Below are 23,231 nucleotides of genomic sequence, written 5' to 3'. Positions count from 1 at the left end.
TGTAAAGGCAAGTAGCAACCGAGAGATGGCATTAAGCATGTGGAGAGTCAGAATCCAATTAAACTAATAAGCCCCTGTAATTCATACAAGTTTTAACTCAAGCATCCAGATCGACAGATTCTGCACCTTGGTCAGCTGCAGTACTGCAGAGGGAGAAGTCCAAAGTGCCAAGTTATGGAGCATTATTAAGATAGATAAATTCTAATGCGAGCTAAAGAAAATGAACTGGATTAGAATCAGCAAGTCTGTGTAAGGACATGTCTTGCTCATATCATCCCACCAATATAAATTTACTCCTTAATGTATGTTGCCTATTACCGTTACGTTTTCCAGCGTGCCAGCGTGATGGGGTACCCACTGCTCCTTTTGAAATTTGGTTTATGTTATGAACCCAAATCAGAGACTTGCAAAGCATATCCCATACTGAGTGCATGCTTCTATTCAGGTAGCTTTAATCCTGCAGAAGAGAATTTAGAAGAAACAAGTAATGCCCAAACCAGTGGGGAGCAGCAAGGGAAGCAATCCAGTCGGCCAGGTGTAATGTCAATATACACGGAGTGTAATCCCAGCCTCTGAAATAGTGAGATATGGTTTGAAGATTGATTAACAAAACCATGTTATTACAGGGTGGAAAATATACCTTGAATTTTTGCTCATAACAACTACCCAGTGACTTCTTTATTAGTATGCAAATTTTGTACCCATAGAAGAGGAAATAAACGTGGAATTTGCAGCAAATGTAGAAGGTATTTTGGCCGTTCTTGAAATCCCACTTTCTACCACATACCATAAATGAAGTGAATACCTTTCACTTGTGCTTTAGAGGGATCCATAAATCAGAAACAAAGGACAGCAGAATAACAGGGTGGTGTTTCTCCTTCTAGTACACCAGATACCCTGTGCCAACAGCAACAATGTCAACGTGATCTGCGGTTTCCGTGCCAGACGATCCTACGGGACTTGAGTGTGGTGGTTGCTTACCTTCCAGTGCGCAGAGCCAGCCCTCACTTGCCAGCACCCAATCTTCCTCAGGGGTCATTCCTCAGTAAGAGATGCTGGCAGCCACCTCAAACTTCATGAATCCAGGGGAGTGGGAGAATGGGCTCAGGCTTTTGATAACTGGATTCTGTCCCCAGTTATCATTGCAGTTGCTGGAACTGGGACTTTGGATGAGTCCCTTCCCCGTGCCTCAGTTTCGCCATCTGTACAAACAAGGTTATAATATTTCCTTGAGAAATTCGTTCTGTGTGGGTGAAAAAACACTGGATAAAACCAAGGAATTTTGTAATTTTAAAACGTTTAAAATTTTGGAATGTTTTGATTTCTGTGTGATTGACAGCAAGTGCAGGGGGTCTCCTGGCTTAGGTTCCCATGTGGAAAACTGGATACACTGATATGTATAGGAGTTTATTGGCTAGAAAAGCACCATGTCTTCAAAAGCGTAACCAGAGGGACTGTCCTGCTAAATAGCCACAACCATGTGACCTTGCACAATTCTTCAAAGGAGACATCTTAACCTGCAGCCATTCTCTCATTGGTGTGTCTACAAATACTATTTCAGTGCTCTTCTATTTCTGTTGCTCTTGGATTCTTTCGCCACTGAAAAGTGCTCTGGGTAAAGTGATGGCCAGGCGGAATGGGTAAGTCTAATTTTCAGCTCCCGCCAGGTCAGCCTCTGGCTGTGATAAAACACCTGACATGAATCTCGCGCAGAAGTGAATTGGCCTTTTCATCACCTTCAGTCGGTTCTGTTCCTCAACCCCTAGCTCCTCCTGAGAGACGGAGCCAGTGAGCCACCATCAGGTGCTGCTCTCTGCAAACTAGAGGTGTGTGGGTCTCGAAGGACTCTAACACCTTTTCTAAAAAGTCCTGGCTTATTTCAAATCTGCGTATTTCAGAAACTGAAAAAAACCCCACAGACATAGAAAAGATCTCATCAAACACGTGACGGGCTCCAAGTCCACAAATGGGTCTGCATCTGTGTTAGGGGTAGGTTCAAAGGTTTCAACCAGCCAAAACTTCCAGCATGTTCAGATGCGGTGCCTTGGAGTGTCAGTCTGTGAAAAATTCACATTCAAGCTCAAACCTATGATGTGTCACATATTTGAACCACCCAGGTTTAGAGGAGGGAGAAGCCTCACGGTTATTTCTGTCGCTGCATTTTTTTTTCCTAGTAAGTCATGATGCTTATCAGGCATTGTTGCTCAAAAAAAACCCCAACCCAACCCAAAACACCCTTGTCCTCAGATTTTCTTTTCATCCACCAAATCCATCTTATTTCCTTAAGTTCTCCTGATGGAGATCTCACTATGGGTAAGAAAAATAAAACAGCTATGCCTTCATCATTAGTCTGATATAACTTCAGGAAAATGGATTAGTCCTGGACTGTAACCAACACAAAATGGATCTTGTTTAGATGTAGCTCCTTAGTTATAAAAAAATCATATTTAGCTTAACCTGTTTCTAAAGAATGGAGGGAAAATTAAAAAATGGTTAATTGTTGCCAAACCCACTCCCTGTTGTGTGAATGAGAGAAATTGTAGGGGCTGTGGTCAATTCATGTAGGGTACAACGACTCCATCCTTGCTCTGGCTTCCATACCTGTTTGCCAGGTAGGTTTGGTGTGGTTTTCCCAGCTGTGAAATGGGGTGATTGGCTCTTGGAGACTAACGACAGCGTGCCGTGTCGGGGAACGAAGAAGAAGGCCGGGAAGTCGTGTAGCCATCACAGCAGCTGTGCAAACACTGGTTTAATACAGAGCTGCTGCAATTAATAGAAAAGACGTCATCTATGATCGTCACCCGCTGTCTGGTGCATGAAACACGGTGGCAGAGATCAGCCCAGCAAAACTCCCTGCTTTCTCGCGAGGGAGCTAAGCAGCACAAGGTGAACCGAGCTGCATGGAAGACTGGAAAAACAAGGTTTTCCAGACAAAACGGTTTTCACAATCATGAAACACTTCCTAGTCTGGGCATAGCTTTGCCAGAGCTGGGGAGAGATGGCTGGGAAGCCCTGGAGGGGAGGGCGGGGGTGTCTGCCTGCCTGTGTCTCTGTCTCAGAAAGGCTGGCCAAATCTCCCCATGCTTGGAAAAGCGCGTGCATGTGTCTGTCTGCCTGTCTGTTGAGGGGAGTAACTGCTTCGCCTGGCGGCGTTTCTTGCTGTCTTTTGCTGTCAGAGTGGGGAGGATTAGGGGTGGCAGCAAACTCCTCCGCCAGCAAATGCATCCCCGTCAGAGGCCAACAGTGCAATGTGCAAGGATGTGGTGTGCGAGGGTGCTGTGTGGGAGGGTGTGACATGCGAGGGTGCTGTGTGGGAAGGTGTGACATGCGAGGGTGCGCGTGGGAAGGTGTGACGTGCGAGGGTGCAGCATGTGCTGGTGCACCGGACCTGCTGCCAGCGGGGCCCCTGCCTCCCTCTCCCCTGACTGCTGAACCCACCTGGGAAGTGTTTTCCATGGCCAGGATATTTAATCTCCCTCCGGCACTGCAGCTCTGCCCCACCGGCGCGGGGGTCTCTGCGGGGTAGGCTCCCATGGGGGCCGTGGGGAGCGTTGCAGGATTTGTGCGTGTCCCTCCCCTGCAGAGGGCAGTGAGACTCTGTGCTGCAGCAAAACCAGCGCTGTATTTCCCCGGACCTTTTTTTCTTGCTAAGGGGGGGAAAAAAAAAACCCCAAACCAACCCTCCATGCAGCCTAAAGAGCAAATTTTATATAAACTTTGCCTTGGCCCCAGCCTGCAGCCTAGAGGGAGCAGTGCCATTGGGAGGCAAAGTACTACATAGCCCAGTCCCGTATCAAAGCCTAGACAATGTAAGATATGTGAGTATGGTTCAATTATATTTATTCCTTCCATTTCTTTCTTATGTTATATGGCCTTTTTAAAGGTAAATGAAGCCAATATGGTTTCTTGCAAGAGCCCTGTATACATAGCCAGCACGAATCCTGATTTATCGACCTGTTTGAGTTTAGAATTGGGAAAAAGCGTAAGGAAGGAAAGGCACTCCTGCGCTAATGGTAGACTGAGCTAGTCACTGGAGACTTGCTCAAAAGAACTGAAAAAGAAAAACTCAAAAAGAAAGGTCTCTCCCCTCCTTTGCCTTTAGTGAAGCCTAACATGAAAAAGCTTAGAAATTAAACATCTGTTGGGCTTAGATTTCTGTGGCTTGCTCAGGCTGATATAATCAGGCATCTGAGAAGGCTTTCATGATACTACTCATCTTTCAATAAGGTTATATAAAGGGTCCATGAAAAATTTACTCAGGCCAACTTAAACCTTCAGGGCTATTTGTCTCACCAGTGATCTAGCCTTACCAAATATTTGATATATTAAGAGCATCCACAGGGAGCCGGTCAAAGCTGAGACCTTACTATCACTCTAAGGAAAAATAACCTGCCAGTCAATGAAACTTCACTTTGACTGAATTGCAGCCAGTGGCATAGAAAACACATAAATTCCCATCACTGTCAAGTTCACGTACTCTTACCTAGCATGATGCAGAGATAGTATGGCCAATCTGTCACACTTTGTGGGGCCCGACTGTGCTGCTGTTGAGGTCCCCGTACAACACCTCAGCAGCCTGCGGTGCTGCTGGCTGGAGACATCAGAAATGCCTGTGCTGTGAAGCCACTTTATAAATAAGCCTGGAAAGTTTTGGGAATTAACAGTAATGCTCCACGGTGTTATAGGCCCCATTTCCCACGGATGTTTTTCTTATGTTGGAAACCCTTTAATTTTAATTTGGGATGGGGAAAGTTTGCTGGTAGTTGCAGTAAGCCTGCAATGCACGTTCATCCTTCCTGCACATGCTTTCCAGAGAACGGATGAAAACTTGGTGCAGCTCCATCACTTGCCATGCAGCACATGTGCGGTCATCGCCACTGACTCTCATCCTTCCCCAGCCAGTTCGAAATTTTTCTTTCAGCTAGAAGCAGATATGTATTTTGGTATATAAAGGCCAGTGTTAAAGCAAGTAGCTTCAGATGCTGTAGGGGAAACTTTGCAAGGAATCAGGCAATAAGATGTGAGGAGGTCTGTTGTCATAAATTTGGGTGGGGATGCACACATACTTCTGAATCTTTGATGGCTTTTGATGCTTTGAGGTCACCTGGTGTGAAAAGTTAAGGCACATGGGTTTGTGACAATATTTCTGACATTGCAAAAAAAAGGTAAATTAAAGGGGTGGGGGGAAGCACGTAGCTGGCAAAGTTGTCATTGATATTATCTGTCAAAACTAATACGACTCAAACTTGACTCCTTCTGTGCTTACTCCTAGGCTATCATTAAAGGCCTGCCACAAAATCACAGCATTCTTCATCTCTGTTCTGCTCTGCAGGGACAGAGACTGTAATATTTTCCCCTCGGCTGCGCTGCTTGCTGCTACGCCGATGGCTCCCACCAAGGGCCGGGAGGGCACGTCGGTGCAGGCAGTCACTGCGGCTTTGCTGGAGGGAGGGTTCCAAAAGCTGACGTCCTAATCCACTCTGAACTTTCAGCAGTACTTCGAAATAGGCATTCTCAGTTGCTGCTCTCAGCTAGAGGTGGTTGATGGACTGGACTGCTCCCGGGGGGGGACCTTTGAGTCATATTTCCTCTGCTCTTTCCTCGCCGTGCTGCTGGAGGAGAGGGCTCGGGGCAGCAGCGGGGCTCCCCGCACAGGGCCAGCACTGACTGGGCTGTCTGTCACCTCCGCCGGAGGCAGAGAGCCAGGATACGTGCCAGTGTCAAGCCCAGAGGTCTGAGGACTTAAACTGCAGTTTCTTATTGCTGGTTTCTTACTGTCTGGAGCCCAAGGCGCAGCCCTTAGAGCAGTTAATATTGCCTAGAAATAACTTCTTTAGTTGCGTATACACCCATAGTTATGCATAAATGCTGCAGTTGGCCAAGGAAGGTTTGTTATGCTTTTAGCCTGGTTTCTGAAGAAAACAAGGCTGTTACGGTGAATGCTGGCTGCTTGCTCCCCATCCCTGGCCTGAAAGTCCATTTCATCCAAAATCCCCGAGCAGAGCTGAGCTCTCACAGGTAGTTAGACAGCTAATAGACTGCAATGCTAAAAAAAAAAAAAGAAGAAAATCTTTTTACTATTTATATTTCTCTATATCTGAGCGACAGATAGAGAATGTTTTTATTTACATGCCTGCCTTCCTTGCCCTGGTCTGCCTCCGTGCTCTCCCACTTGATTTCAGCTACAATTTCGGTCCTACTGAATAAAGAGGTGCCTTTGTGCTGCAGTCACCTCTAGTGCCTGGATTTGGCCAATTCGTGTGCAGTGCAGCTCCTGCCAGACTCTCCCGCCTCCGCCTTCCCCGGGGCTTTTACGTTAAGTGGTTCCTCACAACCTCAGCAATTTTGCTGTGCCAGCAGTCTTGCCCTTCAGTTTAGTAGGAGCTCAAATCCTCTGCTGCGGCCTTCCCTTCCCTAAATAAAAATAATTCAAGCCCCTCTGCAACATGAGTTCACTGAGATGATAGCTGCTCGCAGGGGCAGGCGGTCCAACTAAGGCACAGGAGGTGGGCAGGGATAAGGAAGACGAGGACGGTGTTGGGTGGGAGCTCATCTTTCCTGTGAAGCTCCCTTAGCAGCAGCCCAGTTGAGCGTGGCCACCTGAGCAAGCTAGTGATGATGTATTTAGAAAAGAATCTGATACGAAGCTGAAAGGCAGCTTCTTAAATTGAGTAAATTACATTTGTATTTAAAAAAAAAAAAAAAACTTGTAAATCACATATTTACACAACGGAGCACGCGAGCAAGCGAGTTCTCATACGAAACCCAGATGTTCATTAGAAACATGAATTTTTCTTCCTTGCTGCTACCATGAAAAGTAAAACTGGGAAAAAAGTCAGCTATGTTGAAGGGGTATAAAGGAGTGAGTTAAGTCTACAAAATCCAGGAAATTTCCCGTTAAGACTAAAAATCTGGGGTACTGTTGTAGTCTTTTAATTTGGACCCAAGATATAAATTAAAGCCAGAGTATCAGGTCAGGTGCTCAAGTTCTCAGCCCTTAGCTGTGGAATTTCCAGGTTAAGTTACTTAAATTTTCCTGTTGCTGAATAAAGCTAAAATCCTGTGTGCCATATATTTGCTCATCATAAAATGTTCTCTCCTAGCCAGTAACAGCTTCTTTGTTGGCGAAGCCTGTCTGGTTTATGAGCTTCCCAGCCTTTGTACAGTGTACTGGGAGTTAAGAACTTCCACATGGCGCTTGCTCTGAGGCTTTTGTGAATAAGCAAAGCAAAGCGCTTGCTCTATGTCCAACAAATGCATTAAATATGGTTTGAATTCTCTGTTTTTAAATGCAAAGGATAATATTGATTTTGTTAAGGTAAATGTCTTTAATCGTATGCTGTATAAACTTGACTCTTACTGAGACATAATGGGCTCTGGGCATTCTTCCAGCACAGCAGTATGAAAATGTATCTTTCAGTGTCTCCAGTAGAGAAATGCAGAATTAAGATTTAGACGAACAGAATTTAAATGGAGTACGTCCCCAGTCTCTAAAAAGCACATACTGATGCAGGACATTTACACTGATGGAAATTAATGGTATATTAAGGTCAAAACTCTGGAGTACCTGTTGATGTGGATTGTTTAGTGCTTTTTATTGGGATGGTGCTGGTGGGAATAGAAAATTAAATGAGGGAAAATAGACAATAAGAGAAAATGAAGTTCATAAAATTGTCACTGTGTGAATCAATCTATCTCTCATCTACAGAAACCGAACGGGATCTTGATGCAAAGGGATACTGGGCATCTCATTAATAAGTACTCCATACTCTGAAATCCTTATGCATGCCCCATTTGTGAGTATTTAGGAGGGTGATGAGGACAAGAAGACTATCAAGTGGGTGACTCACCCACTTGATATTAGTTTATCAAAGGCAATAAAGCTATTTAAGAATAGACCAAACACTCAGCCAGCAGATGATATCCTTTCATTTATTGCTAAACTACCATAGTACAGGCAATATATAAAAATATTTTACAGATAGCAAAAAATCATTACATTGGAGGTTAACAATGTTGTTGTAGGAATGTCAATGATGATATAAACCCCTTTTGAATTCTTAAAGTTAGGCTTTTGAACAAACAGTTTGATTAAAAAGACATCTCTTAGGATGATTTGAGCGACAATTGCTCACTCGTGTATCTATTAACATATGGTTTTACCTGAACATACAGGGTAGGGCTTCAGCAAGGAGGCTTGGACTTCAGGGAGGGAGGATCACTTCATAACTACACACTCGCACCCACACACACAAATATGTAAGTCCCAGTTAGGCCACCATTATTAAGACTGACCTGTACCTTGATTCTCTGTTCCCAGGTCTCACCACACTACTTGTGTAGTAAGGTACTGATCAGCATCAGTAAAATGATGGCAGTTTAATCCTGGAATAACTGATTGTTCCAACAACACATCTGTGGATTTCTGGGCTATTAAAAACACATAAATCATTATTCATTTTTGTGACTCAGTCATTCCAGAACTTTCTACCCAATTTTCCTATTTTATGAGAGTTACTGAAAAGAAACTCAAAATACTAACTTTTCCCTAGATAACCACTCGTTTGCAGCCTATGTGATCTTTTACAGTACCAGCACCTTCATTTGAGATTTATTGCAATGTGGGTCAGGTATCAATTTCTTTTTTTTTTTGTACACCAGGAACAATGAAAATGGCTAAACAAATCTTACACAGACCATAGTAGATTAGATACTGACTGGTAGTTAAACAGATTGCTATCAGCTGTTACCCGCTGCAGTTATAAAGTAGCAGACATTAAAAAAGACAGATGTCAATCTTATGTCAAACATTCAAAAAGGTGGATTATTCATTCTGAACTGAGATGAATAAAGAATTATAACTTTCCACGTGTGATGGCAGATAGTTGCCTTACATTTACAGGTCAGAAATCACTGCAATGTAAACGATGAGGAAAACAGTTGATTTCTGGAGAATTTGCAATTCACCCATTCTAAACCCAACGTCGGCGTCTCTTCCTATTGCACAGGAATATGTAATATAAATAACAAACACTCAGAATTGCAGCTAAACTGGAACATCAGATGATTGTAAGTGGTCCAAATTTATGAAGAGCTGAATCAACTTAAGATTTGAAATTAAGACAGTCGTTTTCTTGAATCCCATCTGGCAGATAATTGTTCCCTATAAAGTAGCAATTTGGAAAGAAATGCAGGGGAAAAAGTCAGACTGAAATATTTAGAAACATATTTCTGAAGTGTTTAAAGCTGTCTTTGGAGATGTATCAAATACATCTTTTTTTAGGACAATAACAATTCAACAACAATTGCATAGAAAATTAATACACTCAGAAAATGAAAATTGATCCTTTATAAATACTATTCTTAATCCAAAAGGTGTTGCATATTTGGTCAGACAAAAAGCATAGACACTTTTTTGTAAAGATATGGATTACAAAATATACTTTAAAAAACATGCTAGCTAATTTGAGAACTGTTTTAGATATGTTATTAAGCAGCAGCATTTTATACAATACAGAATAACATAGTGCTGGTTTTGGAAATATTCTACATTCAGAAAATGCTGTATTCCTACAAGAAGAATGGAAGTGATACATATTTACATGGATACAAATAAAGCAAGTGCAAAAACCATGGCTCTTCTACATTCTTTCTACCAATAAAAACACATACATTAGACACTTTCATTCCATCGCTGTTGTTCAGGTGTTACGTTTTGCTCATTCTCATGGAGAAAAACAAAACCGGGACTTCATACTTCATCGCAAGTATCTTCACGAGCAATTACTCTCCTGGCAAACTGCACTTCCAACACTCATAACTGACAAAAAAAATCTTCCTGGTATCTGTCCACTCCCATTCCACTCTCAGACTGTTTACATATCATGAATGATGATTTTATTCTACGTATTCATATAGTTGATGCAGAAGTTTATAGAAGCTCATCCTGTATTTGCAGCCAAAGCTTGGACGGAAAAATGGAAGTTAAAAAAAAAAAATGCACACACACACAAAAATGAAAGAGATGAACTCTGAGTTCCAACGAGCCCCATGTACTTCGCATGGTATAACTTTGATGGAAAATGCATTAGAGTTGTTCACCCTGTAGACAATATATTTGGAAGCCTTTGGTACAATGGCAGGAAGGCACTGTGGTGAAACATTCAGATAACTGAGGAAAGACAGAATTTCCTCATGTGCAAATATGGCTATCTTCCAGATAAAGTGAGAACAAATTACTCACAAAATGGTATTAACTCTTCCAAGGTTAAGCTAATGCCTCTACAGAAAGAGAGCAAGTTGTATTAAGTAACAAAATACTAATACTGGAAAAACACTGCTCAGCAAGAACAGGAAATAATTTAGTACGGTATATTTTGAAGTTCTTCAGCCTAGCTATATAACTTTAACATATTGGTTTTCTTTTTAAAAAGAGACAACAATGCGTAACGCTATGTCTGAGGATGCTCCTTTTTCTCCAGAAATAAATATAACGTTGGTTAAAGCTGTATTATTTAACTAACAGTTGCGTGTAAAAGCGGATAGAGTAGCACAGCCTGACCTCATGTAGCTGTAAATAAAACCACTAAAATGTAGTCTATATTATATACATCTTATGAACCCTCGATCCAGTAGCTGGCTTCATGTGCCTGCATAGGTCTGGCTGACTGGAGCCAATTATAGGATCGTGACCCAAGTTTGTAACGGAGGGGGTGTGTGTTCATATATAATCATATGTATATAATATATCCATATATATTATATGGTTATATTATATAAATATACATGTATATGCACCTATACAAACACACATACAGATTAGTATCTATGCATTAAAAATGAGGAAGAAATACAGCTAATGCAAGAACGAGTAAAGCACTTGTAGCACATTAAAAAAAAAAAACAAAAAACCCTCTCCCCCTCTCTATAGCAAAGTGTCCGACAGACCACGTAAGAGCAGTGGAAATCTTATCCTTCAGCTAAAGAGCGCATGCTTCATGGGTGCGTCCTGCGAAGTAGCTTCAATGGAGCATTGCAGGGGCTCAGGGGTTTGCCTGCCTGGGTCCCTTTGAAGGTTGAAAAGCCTTTGCTATGAGTCCACATTTTTCTTGTCTGCTTTATACATTTATGCCTTATAGTAAAAAGGGGAGAAAGATGCTTAAATGATCAGTGGGGAACAGTGACAAAGAATAAAACTACAAATAAAAATCAGTCTGCATCATGAGCTTGCATACTGCAATGGCTCATCGCAGGAGAAGCTTGCTAGTGGATTTGGTGCGCAGTTATCTGACTTCGAGATCAGCCATTCATCTGTATACAGAGGACTATTGACAAGCAGTTGCTATGGACAATCACCAAATAAGCAGCAATATTTTTAGACTACGTCAGTGCGTCTACAGATTTGAAAAGAAGTTCATGTTCTTCTTTGATATTCTATTTAAAATTCAGCAAGAGAAAAGTTTCTGTCAGTTATTTGGGGATTTTGGGTTTCCTGTGAATAGGTTTTTGGTTTGTTTTTATATTTCTCCTATACTTTACAGGTTGGATCAGGGAAAATAGATGGTCATTTTTGGTACCTCCAAGTGTGAATTCTGTGAAACCAGGAGACACGTTTGGTCTGTTCTTTTACTCAGCTGCAGCAAAGAACTTCTGACAGGCAACTTTTGGCCTGAGGAATTTTTCAAAATTGTCCAAAACATCGGCCTGCATTAAAAATCCATAATATATGTCAGATTCTGGCAAACTGGCAGTTTTAAAACAATCCAAAATAGCTTATTTGAGGCATGTGAGCCAGTTGAAGTACTATACAAGTGCTGTTTAACGATCAATAATTCCCCTGCGCAGAACTCATTTCAGCTAGTCCAAGTCTCAGGTTTGTTTCTGTAAAAGTCAGTAATAAAAAAGGCCATTTTCACCTCTGCAGGTAACAGGCTGAGGCTTGGCTATCTCGACATTCGTGCTGATGCAACATGTGGAGCTCACAATATGAGCACCAGAATGAGGCATCCTCAGCCAGCGACTTTTTGGTGTTGCCGAAATGGGATACAGGGGACTCCTTTTGCGACAAAAGATTTGAATCTCACAAAGTGGGCTAATGCCTGCTACCACTCGCCGTCTTACACGAGCGCTGCCGGTGTGTGTTAGCAGTACTTCAAGGGGAAAAAGAAGCAAACTCCCCAAGCTGTGTTATTAATGCCGGTTTGGGATTTGCAGTCGGGAAGGGCTCTGCTCTGGCTCTGGACCTAGGCTTGGTTGAATCCAGAGCTCAGCTGCTCCTGTGAAATTCAGATTTCAGTTTAAGATTCAAGATTATAGGTGAGACCTAGGTCAGGTGTTCTGGAAAGTCTAATGCTCTATCTCTAACTCTAAAATTGAAGACCTGGCAGAGTTTAAGTGGCAGCTTTCATCGGCAGAAAATATATTCTTCTCAATACTCCTGAAAAGACTGCTGCTGGAACGAGCACATACACTGCAGGGTTTGTTTAAGGTCTTTCTTGCACTATTGGGGAACCAGTTATGCAGCTGCTCTGCTGGTCTGCTGTATTCATATAACCTAATTCCTGCTGTGAGCATGTGGACACGTTGGTGTTCAGCAAAGTTTACTGTGAAACAACTGAGAACAGGATAGATTCACTGCGTTTTCTAGAATAGAGCTCAGACCCTGCACTCTTAAAAATATCAGCGTTCCTCATTTACAAAACCAGAAAAGGTTACTACGTATTTCCTACAATATTATGGCTATCTTTTACTGTACATTGATTATCCACTCATGATGCCTTTTTATCACACTGTGGTAGCAATGACACACCAAAATGTTATAAACTTGCTAGCTGTACAACTGCAGATGGCAGCGGTTATCTCTTATTGTGATAAGCCTGTGTCAGTACAGTATATTATAACACATGAAGCAAAACATAACAAACATACTAACTCATGTGGAATTTTAACCTTTCCAGAAATTGCTGGTAGTTTTGCAAAGCTAAAGAGACAAGGTGAATATAAGTAAGTGTATACTTTTTCTGGAACATATGGCTTCTGTAAGATGCAATTATTTTCCTCTGCAGCTTGCGTGGTTAATTGTTACAGCTGCTAAATGAGACAAGTTAAGAGCCGATAGCAGGTTCTATATGAAAAGAAACAGCAACAATTTATTAGAGAGAAAATATCTAAGATGTGTTCATACACTGCCTAAATATTAAAAAAGATCAATCATAAAATCTTTGGATTTACTGTGACTCCTATATATTAATCTCTGTTTTATCTGGGTTTATTTTACCTTGGGACAGGTGTTACAACTGCTGAATTGCTCTTTTCACTGGTTCTCTGTGAGCATCCTTCTCCTTCACATTCTTATCCAGTCTGAGAAGAAAAATGAAGAAAACTCCTGGATTCAGCTGATGTCTACTGTTTGAAATACTGATCACAGTGCTCAGAGTCAGAAAAAAATGGCTTTTGATCCCAGGTCGGATAAAGGCTGAGCAAGCTTGGGTTGCCTCAGTTTCCTACAACAATAAAATTTCTCAAAAGGGCTTTGAGACCTGGAGGGCAAGTCATTGTTAGTGAACTGCAAAATGTCGTTATTTTTTTATGGAATATATTACTCTTTCTTCCCCCGTTTCCCACCCCACCCAAATAAGCACTAATATATAACCTCCCTTGCTTTGTGCGGTGTTCAGGAGTGACATCTCACTTCTCCCTTATTACTAAGATAGATCGATACACAGATAGATATTTTGCAGCAGGCTTGAAGAGTTTCCTCAGACAGATGCTCTGTTATACAAGAACAATATGATCTTTGGACGAAAGGAAGGGTGTCCTTCTCGATGTTTACAGAGAGAGGTGGCGAGTTGCTTAGTCAAGGCTGTCAGCTTGATGCCAATACATTGTTCCTTGCATTGAATTGGTGCCTTGAGATGAACAGTTAAGGAAGCAGGAGGTTGCAGGGGCATTGGAAGGATCTAAGAGGTCAGTTATGGAAGGATTCGGTAAAAGTTGTCTCACAAATCTCTTCTTCTATGTCTGATTTCTGGCAGGCAGTCCAGAAAATTCCTTCCTGATAATTTCATTAACTGTGAAATAAAAGAAAGAGGAAGAAATGTTAGGGCACTTTCAAAATCACAAGAAGTAAAAGAAATCCTTGGGCAGTTTGCTGTTAAGCTGAAAACATCCCCTCTGTATTCATGACAAAATTTTATTAGAACTTAAATCTTTTAGTCTTAATTACCCAGACTACATATTTTTGGAAGGCCAGGGGGAAGGAGCGGAGAGAGGGGGTTTACACTGTGGTCAGCATGCTTCAAGTACCGTAAAAACACAACTGAGAAGCTGTACCATGTGTCTAGTACATGCTACATCCCTTATGTACACAACACTTGCCCTTTTTCACAGACATTTCCTTTACCCGAGGTAAAAAAAAAAAAATCTGTAAGTATCTGAGCATTTTTGACATTTTCACTAGGCTGAAATAAGAATATTTTAAAAAGAGAAAGGCCAGCTTTGGAGGAAATATAGTGGGCAGTTCTGAAAACACAGAGATTGCAATTCAGGTGAAAAAGTGTTGGGGTTTTTGTGGTTTTGTGTTTTTTTTTTTAATCTCGCTGTAGACCCTATTTGCTCTACATTTTTGTTATAGTTTGTTTGTAGATTATAGCATAAGCAAACTTCCATGCACCACTATGACACTCTAAGAGGCTGGGACAGGCTTGTTAATAAAGCTCAAGAGAAGACACTGAAGAACTTTGTTCTCTGTTTAAAAAAAACATTATTACATGTTATATACAACAGCCATTCCCTCCTGTCTACCTTTCACACTTATTTGCCTAAAGCACCCTTTGGTAACTCCTGGAACAACATTTCTTTCTCTAGGCAGCAATTTCATTAGGAGAGACATGAGTGTTTTGGTGCAAAACTCCAGAACTACCTGTTTTGGGGCTCCATTTCACATGCAGCTTTTTGGTGCTATATTCACCAAGGGAGTCCACGGTTCAGAAACTGTTTATCTACTTTGACAAATTTGCCTTAAAACCAAAAGAGCAAATTTTCTAAGGTTTCAGAACCAAGATCTAAATGATTTCTCCCTGTTGATATTTAAGGGCTAAGACAAGGACTAATTCAAACCAGAGAAGACCCTCACCCAAGACTGATTAATCCTCAGGTATGCAGCTGTAAGACTCCCCATATTTAGGCCCATTTCTAACAAATGTTTAAGAAAAACTTTTAATTAACATAGTATTTCACCACTTCCCAACAATTAAAAAAAAAATGGTGCCTGATCTCTTACTGTCTCTGGGAAGGGGAACACATGTATTAATTTTTAGTAGTTATGACCAGTAGTTTGAAAGCTCCCTCCACTCTACATGCAATGGAATTTATCTCTGAGAAAGTAAAAAATTTATGTTTTACACAAAGCTCCATGTTATTACTGTACAGATGTCTGCTGTGGTCAGCTATCATGTGAATGTGTGAATACTGTAAGTATTCACACAGAGCACGGCACAGGTACTTGATGGGAGGAGCAGGGCGCCAGCCCTCCGCATTTCCAGGCACAGTAAACTCTCCATAGCCTGTGCCACACAAGGCAGTTTCCATCCCTCTATGCTCAAAAATCCCACTGTTAACAGCCCAGAGTTTAGCTCTTCCTAATTCCATCCAGGAAATGCCTGATATCAATCAGATTGGTGCCTCTTGGAGAGGACATGGGCAAAACCAGCATGGCTGACAGCAGAACTCCTGTCCTCTCCTGCTGCCCAACTTTCTACCTGCCACCATTACCTGCTGGCTTCTACCAGCCTTTTGGGTGAATTCTTGCAATTAAAGCACATATGTGGGGTATTTGGTGTGTTGCTGCTCTGCAGTGCAAGCAAGCAACCAGTGGGAGGTGAGGTTGGTTCACTTTCAGGGAAAAAACCTCCTTCAGCTCAGTTAGAAGAGCTTCCTGTTTGCTCTACCCAGGAAATGAGAGGAGCAGGTCTTCAATGGAAATTTTTCACAGCCTCAGCTAAAAATAGCAGTGAGGTAAAAGAAGTGGGCACCCACTCTTACAGGGTCATTTCCTTCCTAAAAACAAGTGGGCTGAGACTGCAGGCCGATTGATTTATCGACACATTTGTTTGAGCAGCCAGCGTACCAAAAATATCGTGTATGAGTTTCCTTTCATTTAATACAGCCAACACTTGTGGAAATATCGGAGCCAACAGTCATCTTTGTCTAGGAAGGGTTAAATATTAAGTGAAAAATGAGCAGATAATTAAATGGAGTTTACTAAGCCCACAGTCTTTTGAGGAGTCCAGTTTTGGTTCTGTTTCCCAGCCTGAGCTTTAGGCAAAGTGAAATCCATCATGCAGCACCAGCAGACCACGAGCCCAGAGCTTGGCCAGCGTGGGGACCTCCGCTCGCCAGCTCCAGGCAGGTTGGACAGTGCGGTAAAGGGCTTACTCAGCCTGCAAACTTCACTTTCCCTCCTGTGTGCTACATGGGAGGTCAGCAGTGGGTTTTGAGGTCTGAGGTTATAGGGGGACTACAATCTGTAAAGAGCTAAAAAGTTGCAGGGGAACAGCATGAAACATTAACCCCATAGATGGGCTGCAGGACCATGCTCGGGTGCAGCTGGACACTCTGTGCGAGCTCTTACAGGTGGCAAATTGGATTTTTCTTGTAAGCATCTGAATGACAGGGGAGCTTCCTGTTATCAGTTGGCCTGAACTGATAACCTGTAGTCACCCTGAATTTCACCTAAATCCATGTGGTGAGGGGAGTTAGGTGCAGTTTAAGCTGGGCAACGCTAGTCTGGGAGCTTTAAGGGAAGGATGTGTAAGTCAATGATTGTCCCAGCACAAAAAGTCCTAATCTACAACCAGAGCCCCTAAATCTAATGAATATATAAACCTAACAGGGATGGATCCCAAGGCAAGTATCGCTCCTCCAGCTTGGAGTCACCTCCAGACTGAGCAAATCACACATCTTTGGTGATCTGCTCCAGATTTGGGAGCACACAGATCCAGATCCAGGTGTAATCTCAGTGACTTGGGTTTCAATATAGGTTGAACAAAATCAGCAAACTGAGACATATCTAAACTTCAGAGGAAGCTGAGATCATGTGCTGAACTTGCTATTCTGAACTCCCATCTATCTTTTTTTGGTAGCATGGTTAAAATGTATCTCAAGTATCAGTTCTCATTTGCTCATTTCTAGCCGAGAGGAAATGGAGATGATGTGATTAATAAATAAAATATTGTTATTTAAGGTGCCTGGCATGTGGCAACTCTGGAGCACACTGCTATTGATCCATTTAATGAGAAAGAACTGATTAAACAGGGCCATGAGGACATATGCAAAGATAATGAAAGATTAAATTATAAAAAAAGATATGAAATTACAGCTGACATCAGCCATCCAGACCAAGGAAATCCCTAGTTAGGCCTGAATCCCTTCAGCATATCCTCTGTTAGATACTGCTGTTGTACAAGTGTTACAACAGCCCCGGTGCTTGGAGATCCCCAAGTTAACTGAATGTGAGAGGCTGGCTGAAATCATGGGAGAATGTCTGCGTTCTTCTAATCACTCAGCTTTGATGGGTTAGAGTCAGTCTCTCAGGCTTCAGTCCTCAAAGACATTTGAGACTCTAATTCACATCCTCTCAGATAGAAATCTGGAGTGTATTCACTTGCGGGATGATAGTGGGTTGTATTAAATACCAAGCTTCAACTAGTAGTCCAGAGACAGAAAACAGTCTCCAATTTTAGCTGGCAATGAGTCAGGCTCCTTGTAATTGATTATATACACACACACACACTCATATCCATGCGTGCGCACACGTTCACGCATGCATCGGAATAACAACTTTACTAGTGTTATTCCATCTGTATGCCTGGAATAACACCGATGAAGTCAATGCTGTCACAGCACTATACCCGTGGCAGTGACGGGGGTCTTGTGCCCTTTGGGGATCCTGCAAGACTGAGGGTCTCATCAGAGGAGGCAAAGCTCAGCTCCAGTGGGCTCCTCCCTTCACCGGGCAGGGATCCTGCACATTCCATGTTTGCTCCGCTGATGTGGCCAAGAGGCGTTTTACACGCGAAGCCAACACAAGACACGCAGGGAGGAACTGATGGCATATCAGGGACTGAGGAGGAAAGTTGAACCCTGAATTTTTAGTCTCAAAACGTGACCAGGCAAACCATGGTCCTAACGTGCTTCTAGCTGCTGCCTTGGAATGACAGGATGCTTTAGCCCAGCATGCACAACCCCATCTCTCCTTCCCTGCCCACCAGGCCCCAGCTACTTCAGGACAGCTCTGTGGTACACAAGTGGGGAAGAAAAAGAATGAAAAAAAAAATTAAATTAAATTAAATAAGATTTTAAACCCTCTAAGCCAAATAAAAAGGGGCATGACTTTTTAATTGAAAAAAAAAATAAATAAAGGTTAAGAGAAACACACAGCTGGAGAAAAGGCAGAAAAATACCAATTACCTTTCTTTTTGATTGCTTGGATCAAAGATCACAGTCATTCTTTTTCATATAATGTTTTGTATCCAGCTAAGGTGTGTATCTATCAGCTCTGAAAAAGATTTGCAAAACCATTTTTGAGAAAAAAAAGTAACCTTTGACCTGTGTTGCAAGGCCAAATGTTACAGTTTTCAGCTACTCTTTTATTTTGTGGTTTAATTTATTAAAAGGACATTTCAGCATATACAATACATAAGGCAGAACCTAACCGCTGACCTTTCTGTTTGCTCAGATCCAGTACTAGATTTTACTTTTTTCCCCTCTTTTCTCAACTGATATGATCTAAAAATAAGTATGCAAAAAATTACACTCCTAAATTGATCACAAAACATATGCGAAATGCTGGTAATTTGATCTGAGACTTCAGAGGCACAGGAGGTCCATGCATCTTGTAAGTCAGGTCAAAGACTAGTCACTGCCTTTTGCAATATTCAGTTATATTATCATCTTAGTGGCCCAAATAAAACATGACACATTTATGCCAGATCAAAAGTCAGTCCCTTTTAACTAAGAGATCTAACCACAGTGGCAGTGTAAATTAGACTTTGCCTTAATTGTAAAGAACAGGAAAGATATGTGCAAAGAAATTATGAAAGTTACAGTCTTTGCTTCAAACACAAATAAGGTGAAATTTTTTTCTCATAAAATGGCAATATTTAAAATTCTGTTTCTTTTTTTTCTGTCTGATCTTTTTAGATTTCTTTTGAATTCATCATGAAAGTGTTTGGCACTTCTGCAAAACCATGTGGAAATTAAAAAAAATAATTGCAATATTAAGGAGGAAAAAGTGCTTCTTAAAACCTAAGTTAGTTTTGAGTGCAAGATTCAGAAGTGTCTTTGCTGCTGGATTTCAGGTGACTATATATAGAAAAGAAATATTTTACTTGGCTCCCAAAGATTGCACAGCCACGTATCGTACACTGGAACTACCACTCAGTACACAGCCTATTTTATATTCTGCATCCTGGAAAATCAGCTTTTGCACATGCAAGCAGAGCAACTAATTGACTGGTAAATACAAACTTAGGTGTATCAGGCACAAGGAGCCCAAACCCAACAAACTGTGTCGGGGAAAAATACTGGGTGTGTGTGTGGGGGTTGTTTTATAAATCAACAGCAATGAAAGGCTTTTTTCTGGAAAATGGGGACGTATAACTACTAAGAGGTTCTTAGCTGTAAAGCTTTACTTTAATTACACGTCAAAAAAAGGTTTTACTCCTTATTGAAATAACGCCAATAGATGTACCCTGCAACTTTTCTTCCTTGCCCTGCCTGTAACTATGTACTCGGTGTAAACTATAAACCTCTTCAACACCATCCAGCCCAACAGCAACCAGGTCATCTCTGTTAATTAAGCAAACTCTTGGAAGAAGTTACTGATCTCAAACTAAGTGGCAATTCAAGTCCCATGATGCATTTTTACTATAAGTTTCAATAGACTCAAAACCCATCGGCATCTTTCCATTAATTTAACATCATAATATAGATACCTGATAGAAAACAGAATCAGAATAAAATGCATATTTTTGGCTAAAACCTGTCCCAACTGAAATCAATACCTAAACTCCTCGTGATTCAAAGGATCTGGATTTCACTCACGACATTTAAATATCCTTCCCTTATATTTCAATATAGTTCCAGAGTGAGGTGCAAAAATAAAATGATCAGTATCTATGGTACTATCCTACCCAATATCTTTAACAGGAAGTTGGGTGTGCCTGTAAGAAAAGAGCAGAAAATAAAGATAGCATTTCTGCTAAAAAAAAAATTCAGTGTCCTAAACATACTATACATCAAAACTACGAAGAAGGAAATACTCAAAACACAAATCTGTCTGTGACACTACCCCAGAAATTTTAAGGATTTTCTAAGTACTTTCATTATTGTCAGTGTGCTTCCAGAAAAGATCAACAGCCTACCACCACAAAACAACCATGTTAAAACTGTCAGGAAAAAGCGTGACCTAGTGGTTAGAGCAGAAGTCTGGATAGTGGGACTCCAGAGCTTGGAACTCTGCTATATCATCATCTTGCCATATGGCGCTGGCCAATCCCTGAAGGACCAGATTTATTACAGGTTTGCTTTGGTCTGAAAAATGCAGAAAGACTCTGAAGGTCACGCTCAGGGAACTTAAATGCCTAGCTAACAGAAAATGGCTGAAATGATGATGACCTGCATAGAATGAGCCTATACTAAGTGTGTGGATGTCGTAGAGAGCAATCATTTTCAAAAGTCCCTACAAAGACGTTTTAAAGTCCTTAGATCCCAAACTACCAAAGGCATAAGATGCTGAGCTCACTTAGGCTCTCTAAAAATTCTAATAGGTGACAACCTAAAGCCTTTAAACCCATAAATGTCAGTCAATGTTGAGGAGCTCAGTACCTCTAAAAATTAGGTCCTAATTATTTTTGTTAGGAAATTGAGCCAACATAGGCAACAGAGAGCACTTTGAAGACAGTGACCTGTTCTGACTTCACGGTATGGCATCTGAAGTCAGGAGAGTAAGGAGCATCCCTCAGCCCTGGGGATGCCTTGTCCTGAGAGACACTGGCGTACCACTTGTGAGAAGCTGCAGGGATGCTCTCTTCACTGACTGTGCAGGAAGTCTGGGACTGGTATCCCGAGGCAGTTTGTAGCCTGAATAATTTCTTTTAGACAAGCAACCCTTTGTTTTTGTTTATTCACACATACTCCTCAGACAGAAGTTGTTATTCTGCAAAGTGTTCCCTCCAGCTGAGTTCTCCTCAGTGATACAAAGCAAAGTGACCAGATACAAAGGAAGGAAAACAGAGCAGTTTGCAGCAGTGGAGATAATGTGAAACCTGCGCTGCTCTCCCTGTACTACCTGCCGTGCACGGAGCTGTTAGGTGCCTGTCCTATTTTGCCATGCTTCGCTTAAGCTTGTTACACAAATGGTTACAAACTTGTAAATCAGTAATAAGTTGCACCTGAGCCTGTAAGTGATTAGTAAAAAATCATTACACTTCCATGGCCAGAGGACTTTCACACAGTTAATCAGTTAAGAAAAGATCTGGGTGTTAACTGGTTGTTTAATTCCCTGAAAGGCCAGTTTATTGAGACCCCATAGTAAGAGGACCAAAATCTTATGTGCGAACAATATATAGCAGAATTACATTGCTTACAAATGACATACTCTCCTGGAGAAACAGATGCCAAATATTGCCCTAAAGTGAGCTGAATGGAGAAACTCTTAAGGCTGAGCAGATGCCATTTGTGGTGCTTTCAGTTATTTAATCCATTTGATCCCTGTTTGAATCTACTGGAAATCAATGAGTTAAGTTTTCTAGGTACCTCCTCCATGAACCAGGAAACTGGGGTTATGTGATATTTGCCAGACACACATGCACGCATGCACGAGCTTTCTCATCCTGGGTTGTTGACTGGAACGGCAAAAGAAAGAGTAATTTCTGCTCCAGAGTGTGATTTCCTGTTTGCTTGATGGATGTCAGTATTTAGTCGTCAATTTTTTATCAGAAGATTCTAAGATAGGTGCAAACCCTGCCTACACATCAACTGGAGGAAGAATTCGCATCAGCTGGCAACCTGGAAAGTGCACCTTCAGGCACAATTTCATGCCCTGTTAGGCTTCAGCATATCACTGTGGGAAGCCTTTGCAGCTCAGTCCCCCTGGTATAAAAACCCCTGAATTTAGAAGAGCTGCATCTTAGTCACTGCATGACTACAATGGGAGGAGGCACCTCATCAAACTGGGGTGTTTCTTTAAATCTCATTCTCAGCACCCTTTTTCTGCCCGGTCCACAGCGCTGCACATACTGAAACTGGACTTGAGGGATGGCGTTCAGGGTGGCACCCAATGCCAGGCGCTGCCAATCTCATTCACGGATTACCTGACAAAGGACTGGCTCTGAATATTAATGCTGACACTGCTGGGAACTATATGAATTTGAAGCAAAAACTTTTGTATTATTAAATTTGCTAAGACTATGATAAATATCCTGTTTATTTATTAGCTAAACCCTTTAAGTCTGTTTAGTCACTACACATAAGGCATAAAGGGACTGGAACAAGATCTGATAGCTTTATGCAGTTCTTCTATGAGTGTCAGCAGCCACTTTGGGAAGCGTACCTTGCAAGTGGAAAACTAGATCAGCCTGGGTGTGATGAGGAACTCCAGGCCACCGTGGATTTGGTTTGTAGTAGCTTTCCATAACAAAGTCTTTTTTTAACTGACTTTCTTTCTGCTCACATATATTTAGATATGACTTTCATTCTGCAGTACTCTGATGCCAGATAGTTTTGGCTGAAATTATAAGGGAAGGGACACGTGTTTGAGTCATGCAGTTGGCTCTCTCTAGTTGATAGTTAGCAAGTTACTGAGAAAAGATGAAGTTTGTATTTAGTTAACATGCAATGAGACCAAGTAAAATAGTCCAAATAGAATATGCACATAATAAATAAATATACAAAAACTTATACCAGAAGAGGACGGAGTTAATTTTCTTAAACCACATTAGTTGGCTAAACCAACACAGAAATTTTAGGCTGATGGACTGAAGCTTAAGAAACACAAGGCAAGAGTCTTCATTTTTTCACTCCGAACTCTTGATCTAACTCTGTGGCAGCTGCTGCTGCTGCAAAGCACAAGGGTGAACTGTGCTCACATCTATTTTTGTGTGCGTGGTTTGGACCTTATGAATTTGCTACATAACTGTTGAGATAAGCAGTGCCGTTTGGTATTAAGACAT

At 41.6% G+C, this 23,231-nt stretch overlaps 1 protein-coding gene across 3 annotated transcripts in view; it reads right to left on the bottom strand.

The window, feature by feature from the left end:
• Positions 1-13,637: 13,637 nt before the first annotated feature.
• NFATC2 (nuclear factor of activated T cells 2) overlaps positions 13,638-23,231 on the bottom strand; it is a 97,563-nt gene continuing 87,969 nt past the window's right edge. For 2 of the 3 annotated variants that reach the window (XM_076352166.1, XM_076352164.1), the window contains exon 10: positions 13,638-14,069. In XM_076352166.1, the coding sequence (XP_076208281.1) occupies positions 14,014-14,069 (56 nt within the window). In that variant the 3' untranslated portion in view covers positions 13,638-14,013. Of the gene's footprint in view, positions 14,070-18,484; positions 18,557-23,231 lie in introns of those variants that run through there. The other variant, XM_076352165.1, reaches the window with a different exon arrangement.

This window comes from Aptenodytes patagonicus, chromosome 14, assembly GCF_965638725.1.
Source record: "Aptenodytes patagonicus chromosome 14, bAptPat1.pri.cur, whole genome shotgun sequence".
NCBI classification, from domain to species: domain Eukaryota; kingdom Metazoa; phylum Chordata; class Aves; order Sphenisciformes; family Spheniscidae; genus Aptenodytes; species Aptenodytes patagonicus.
This window is presented reverse-complemented; position numbering and strand designations above follow the sequence as displayed.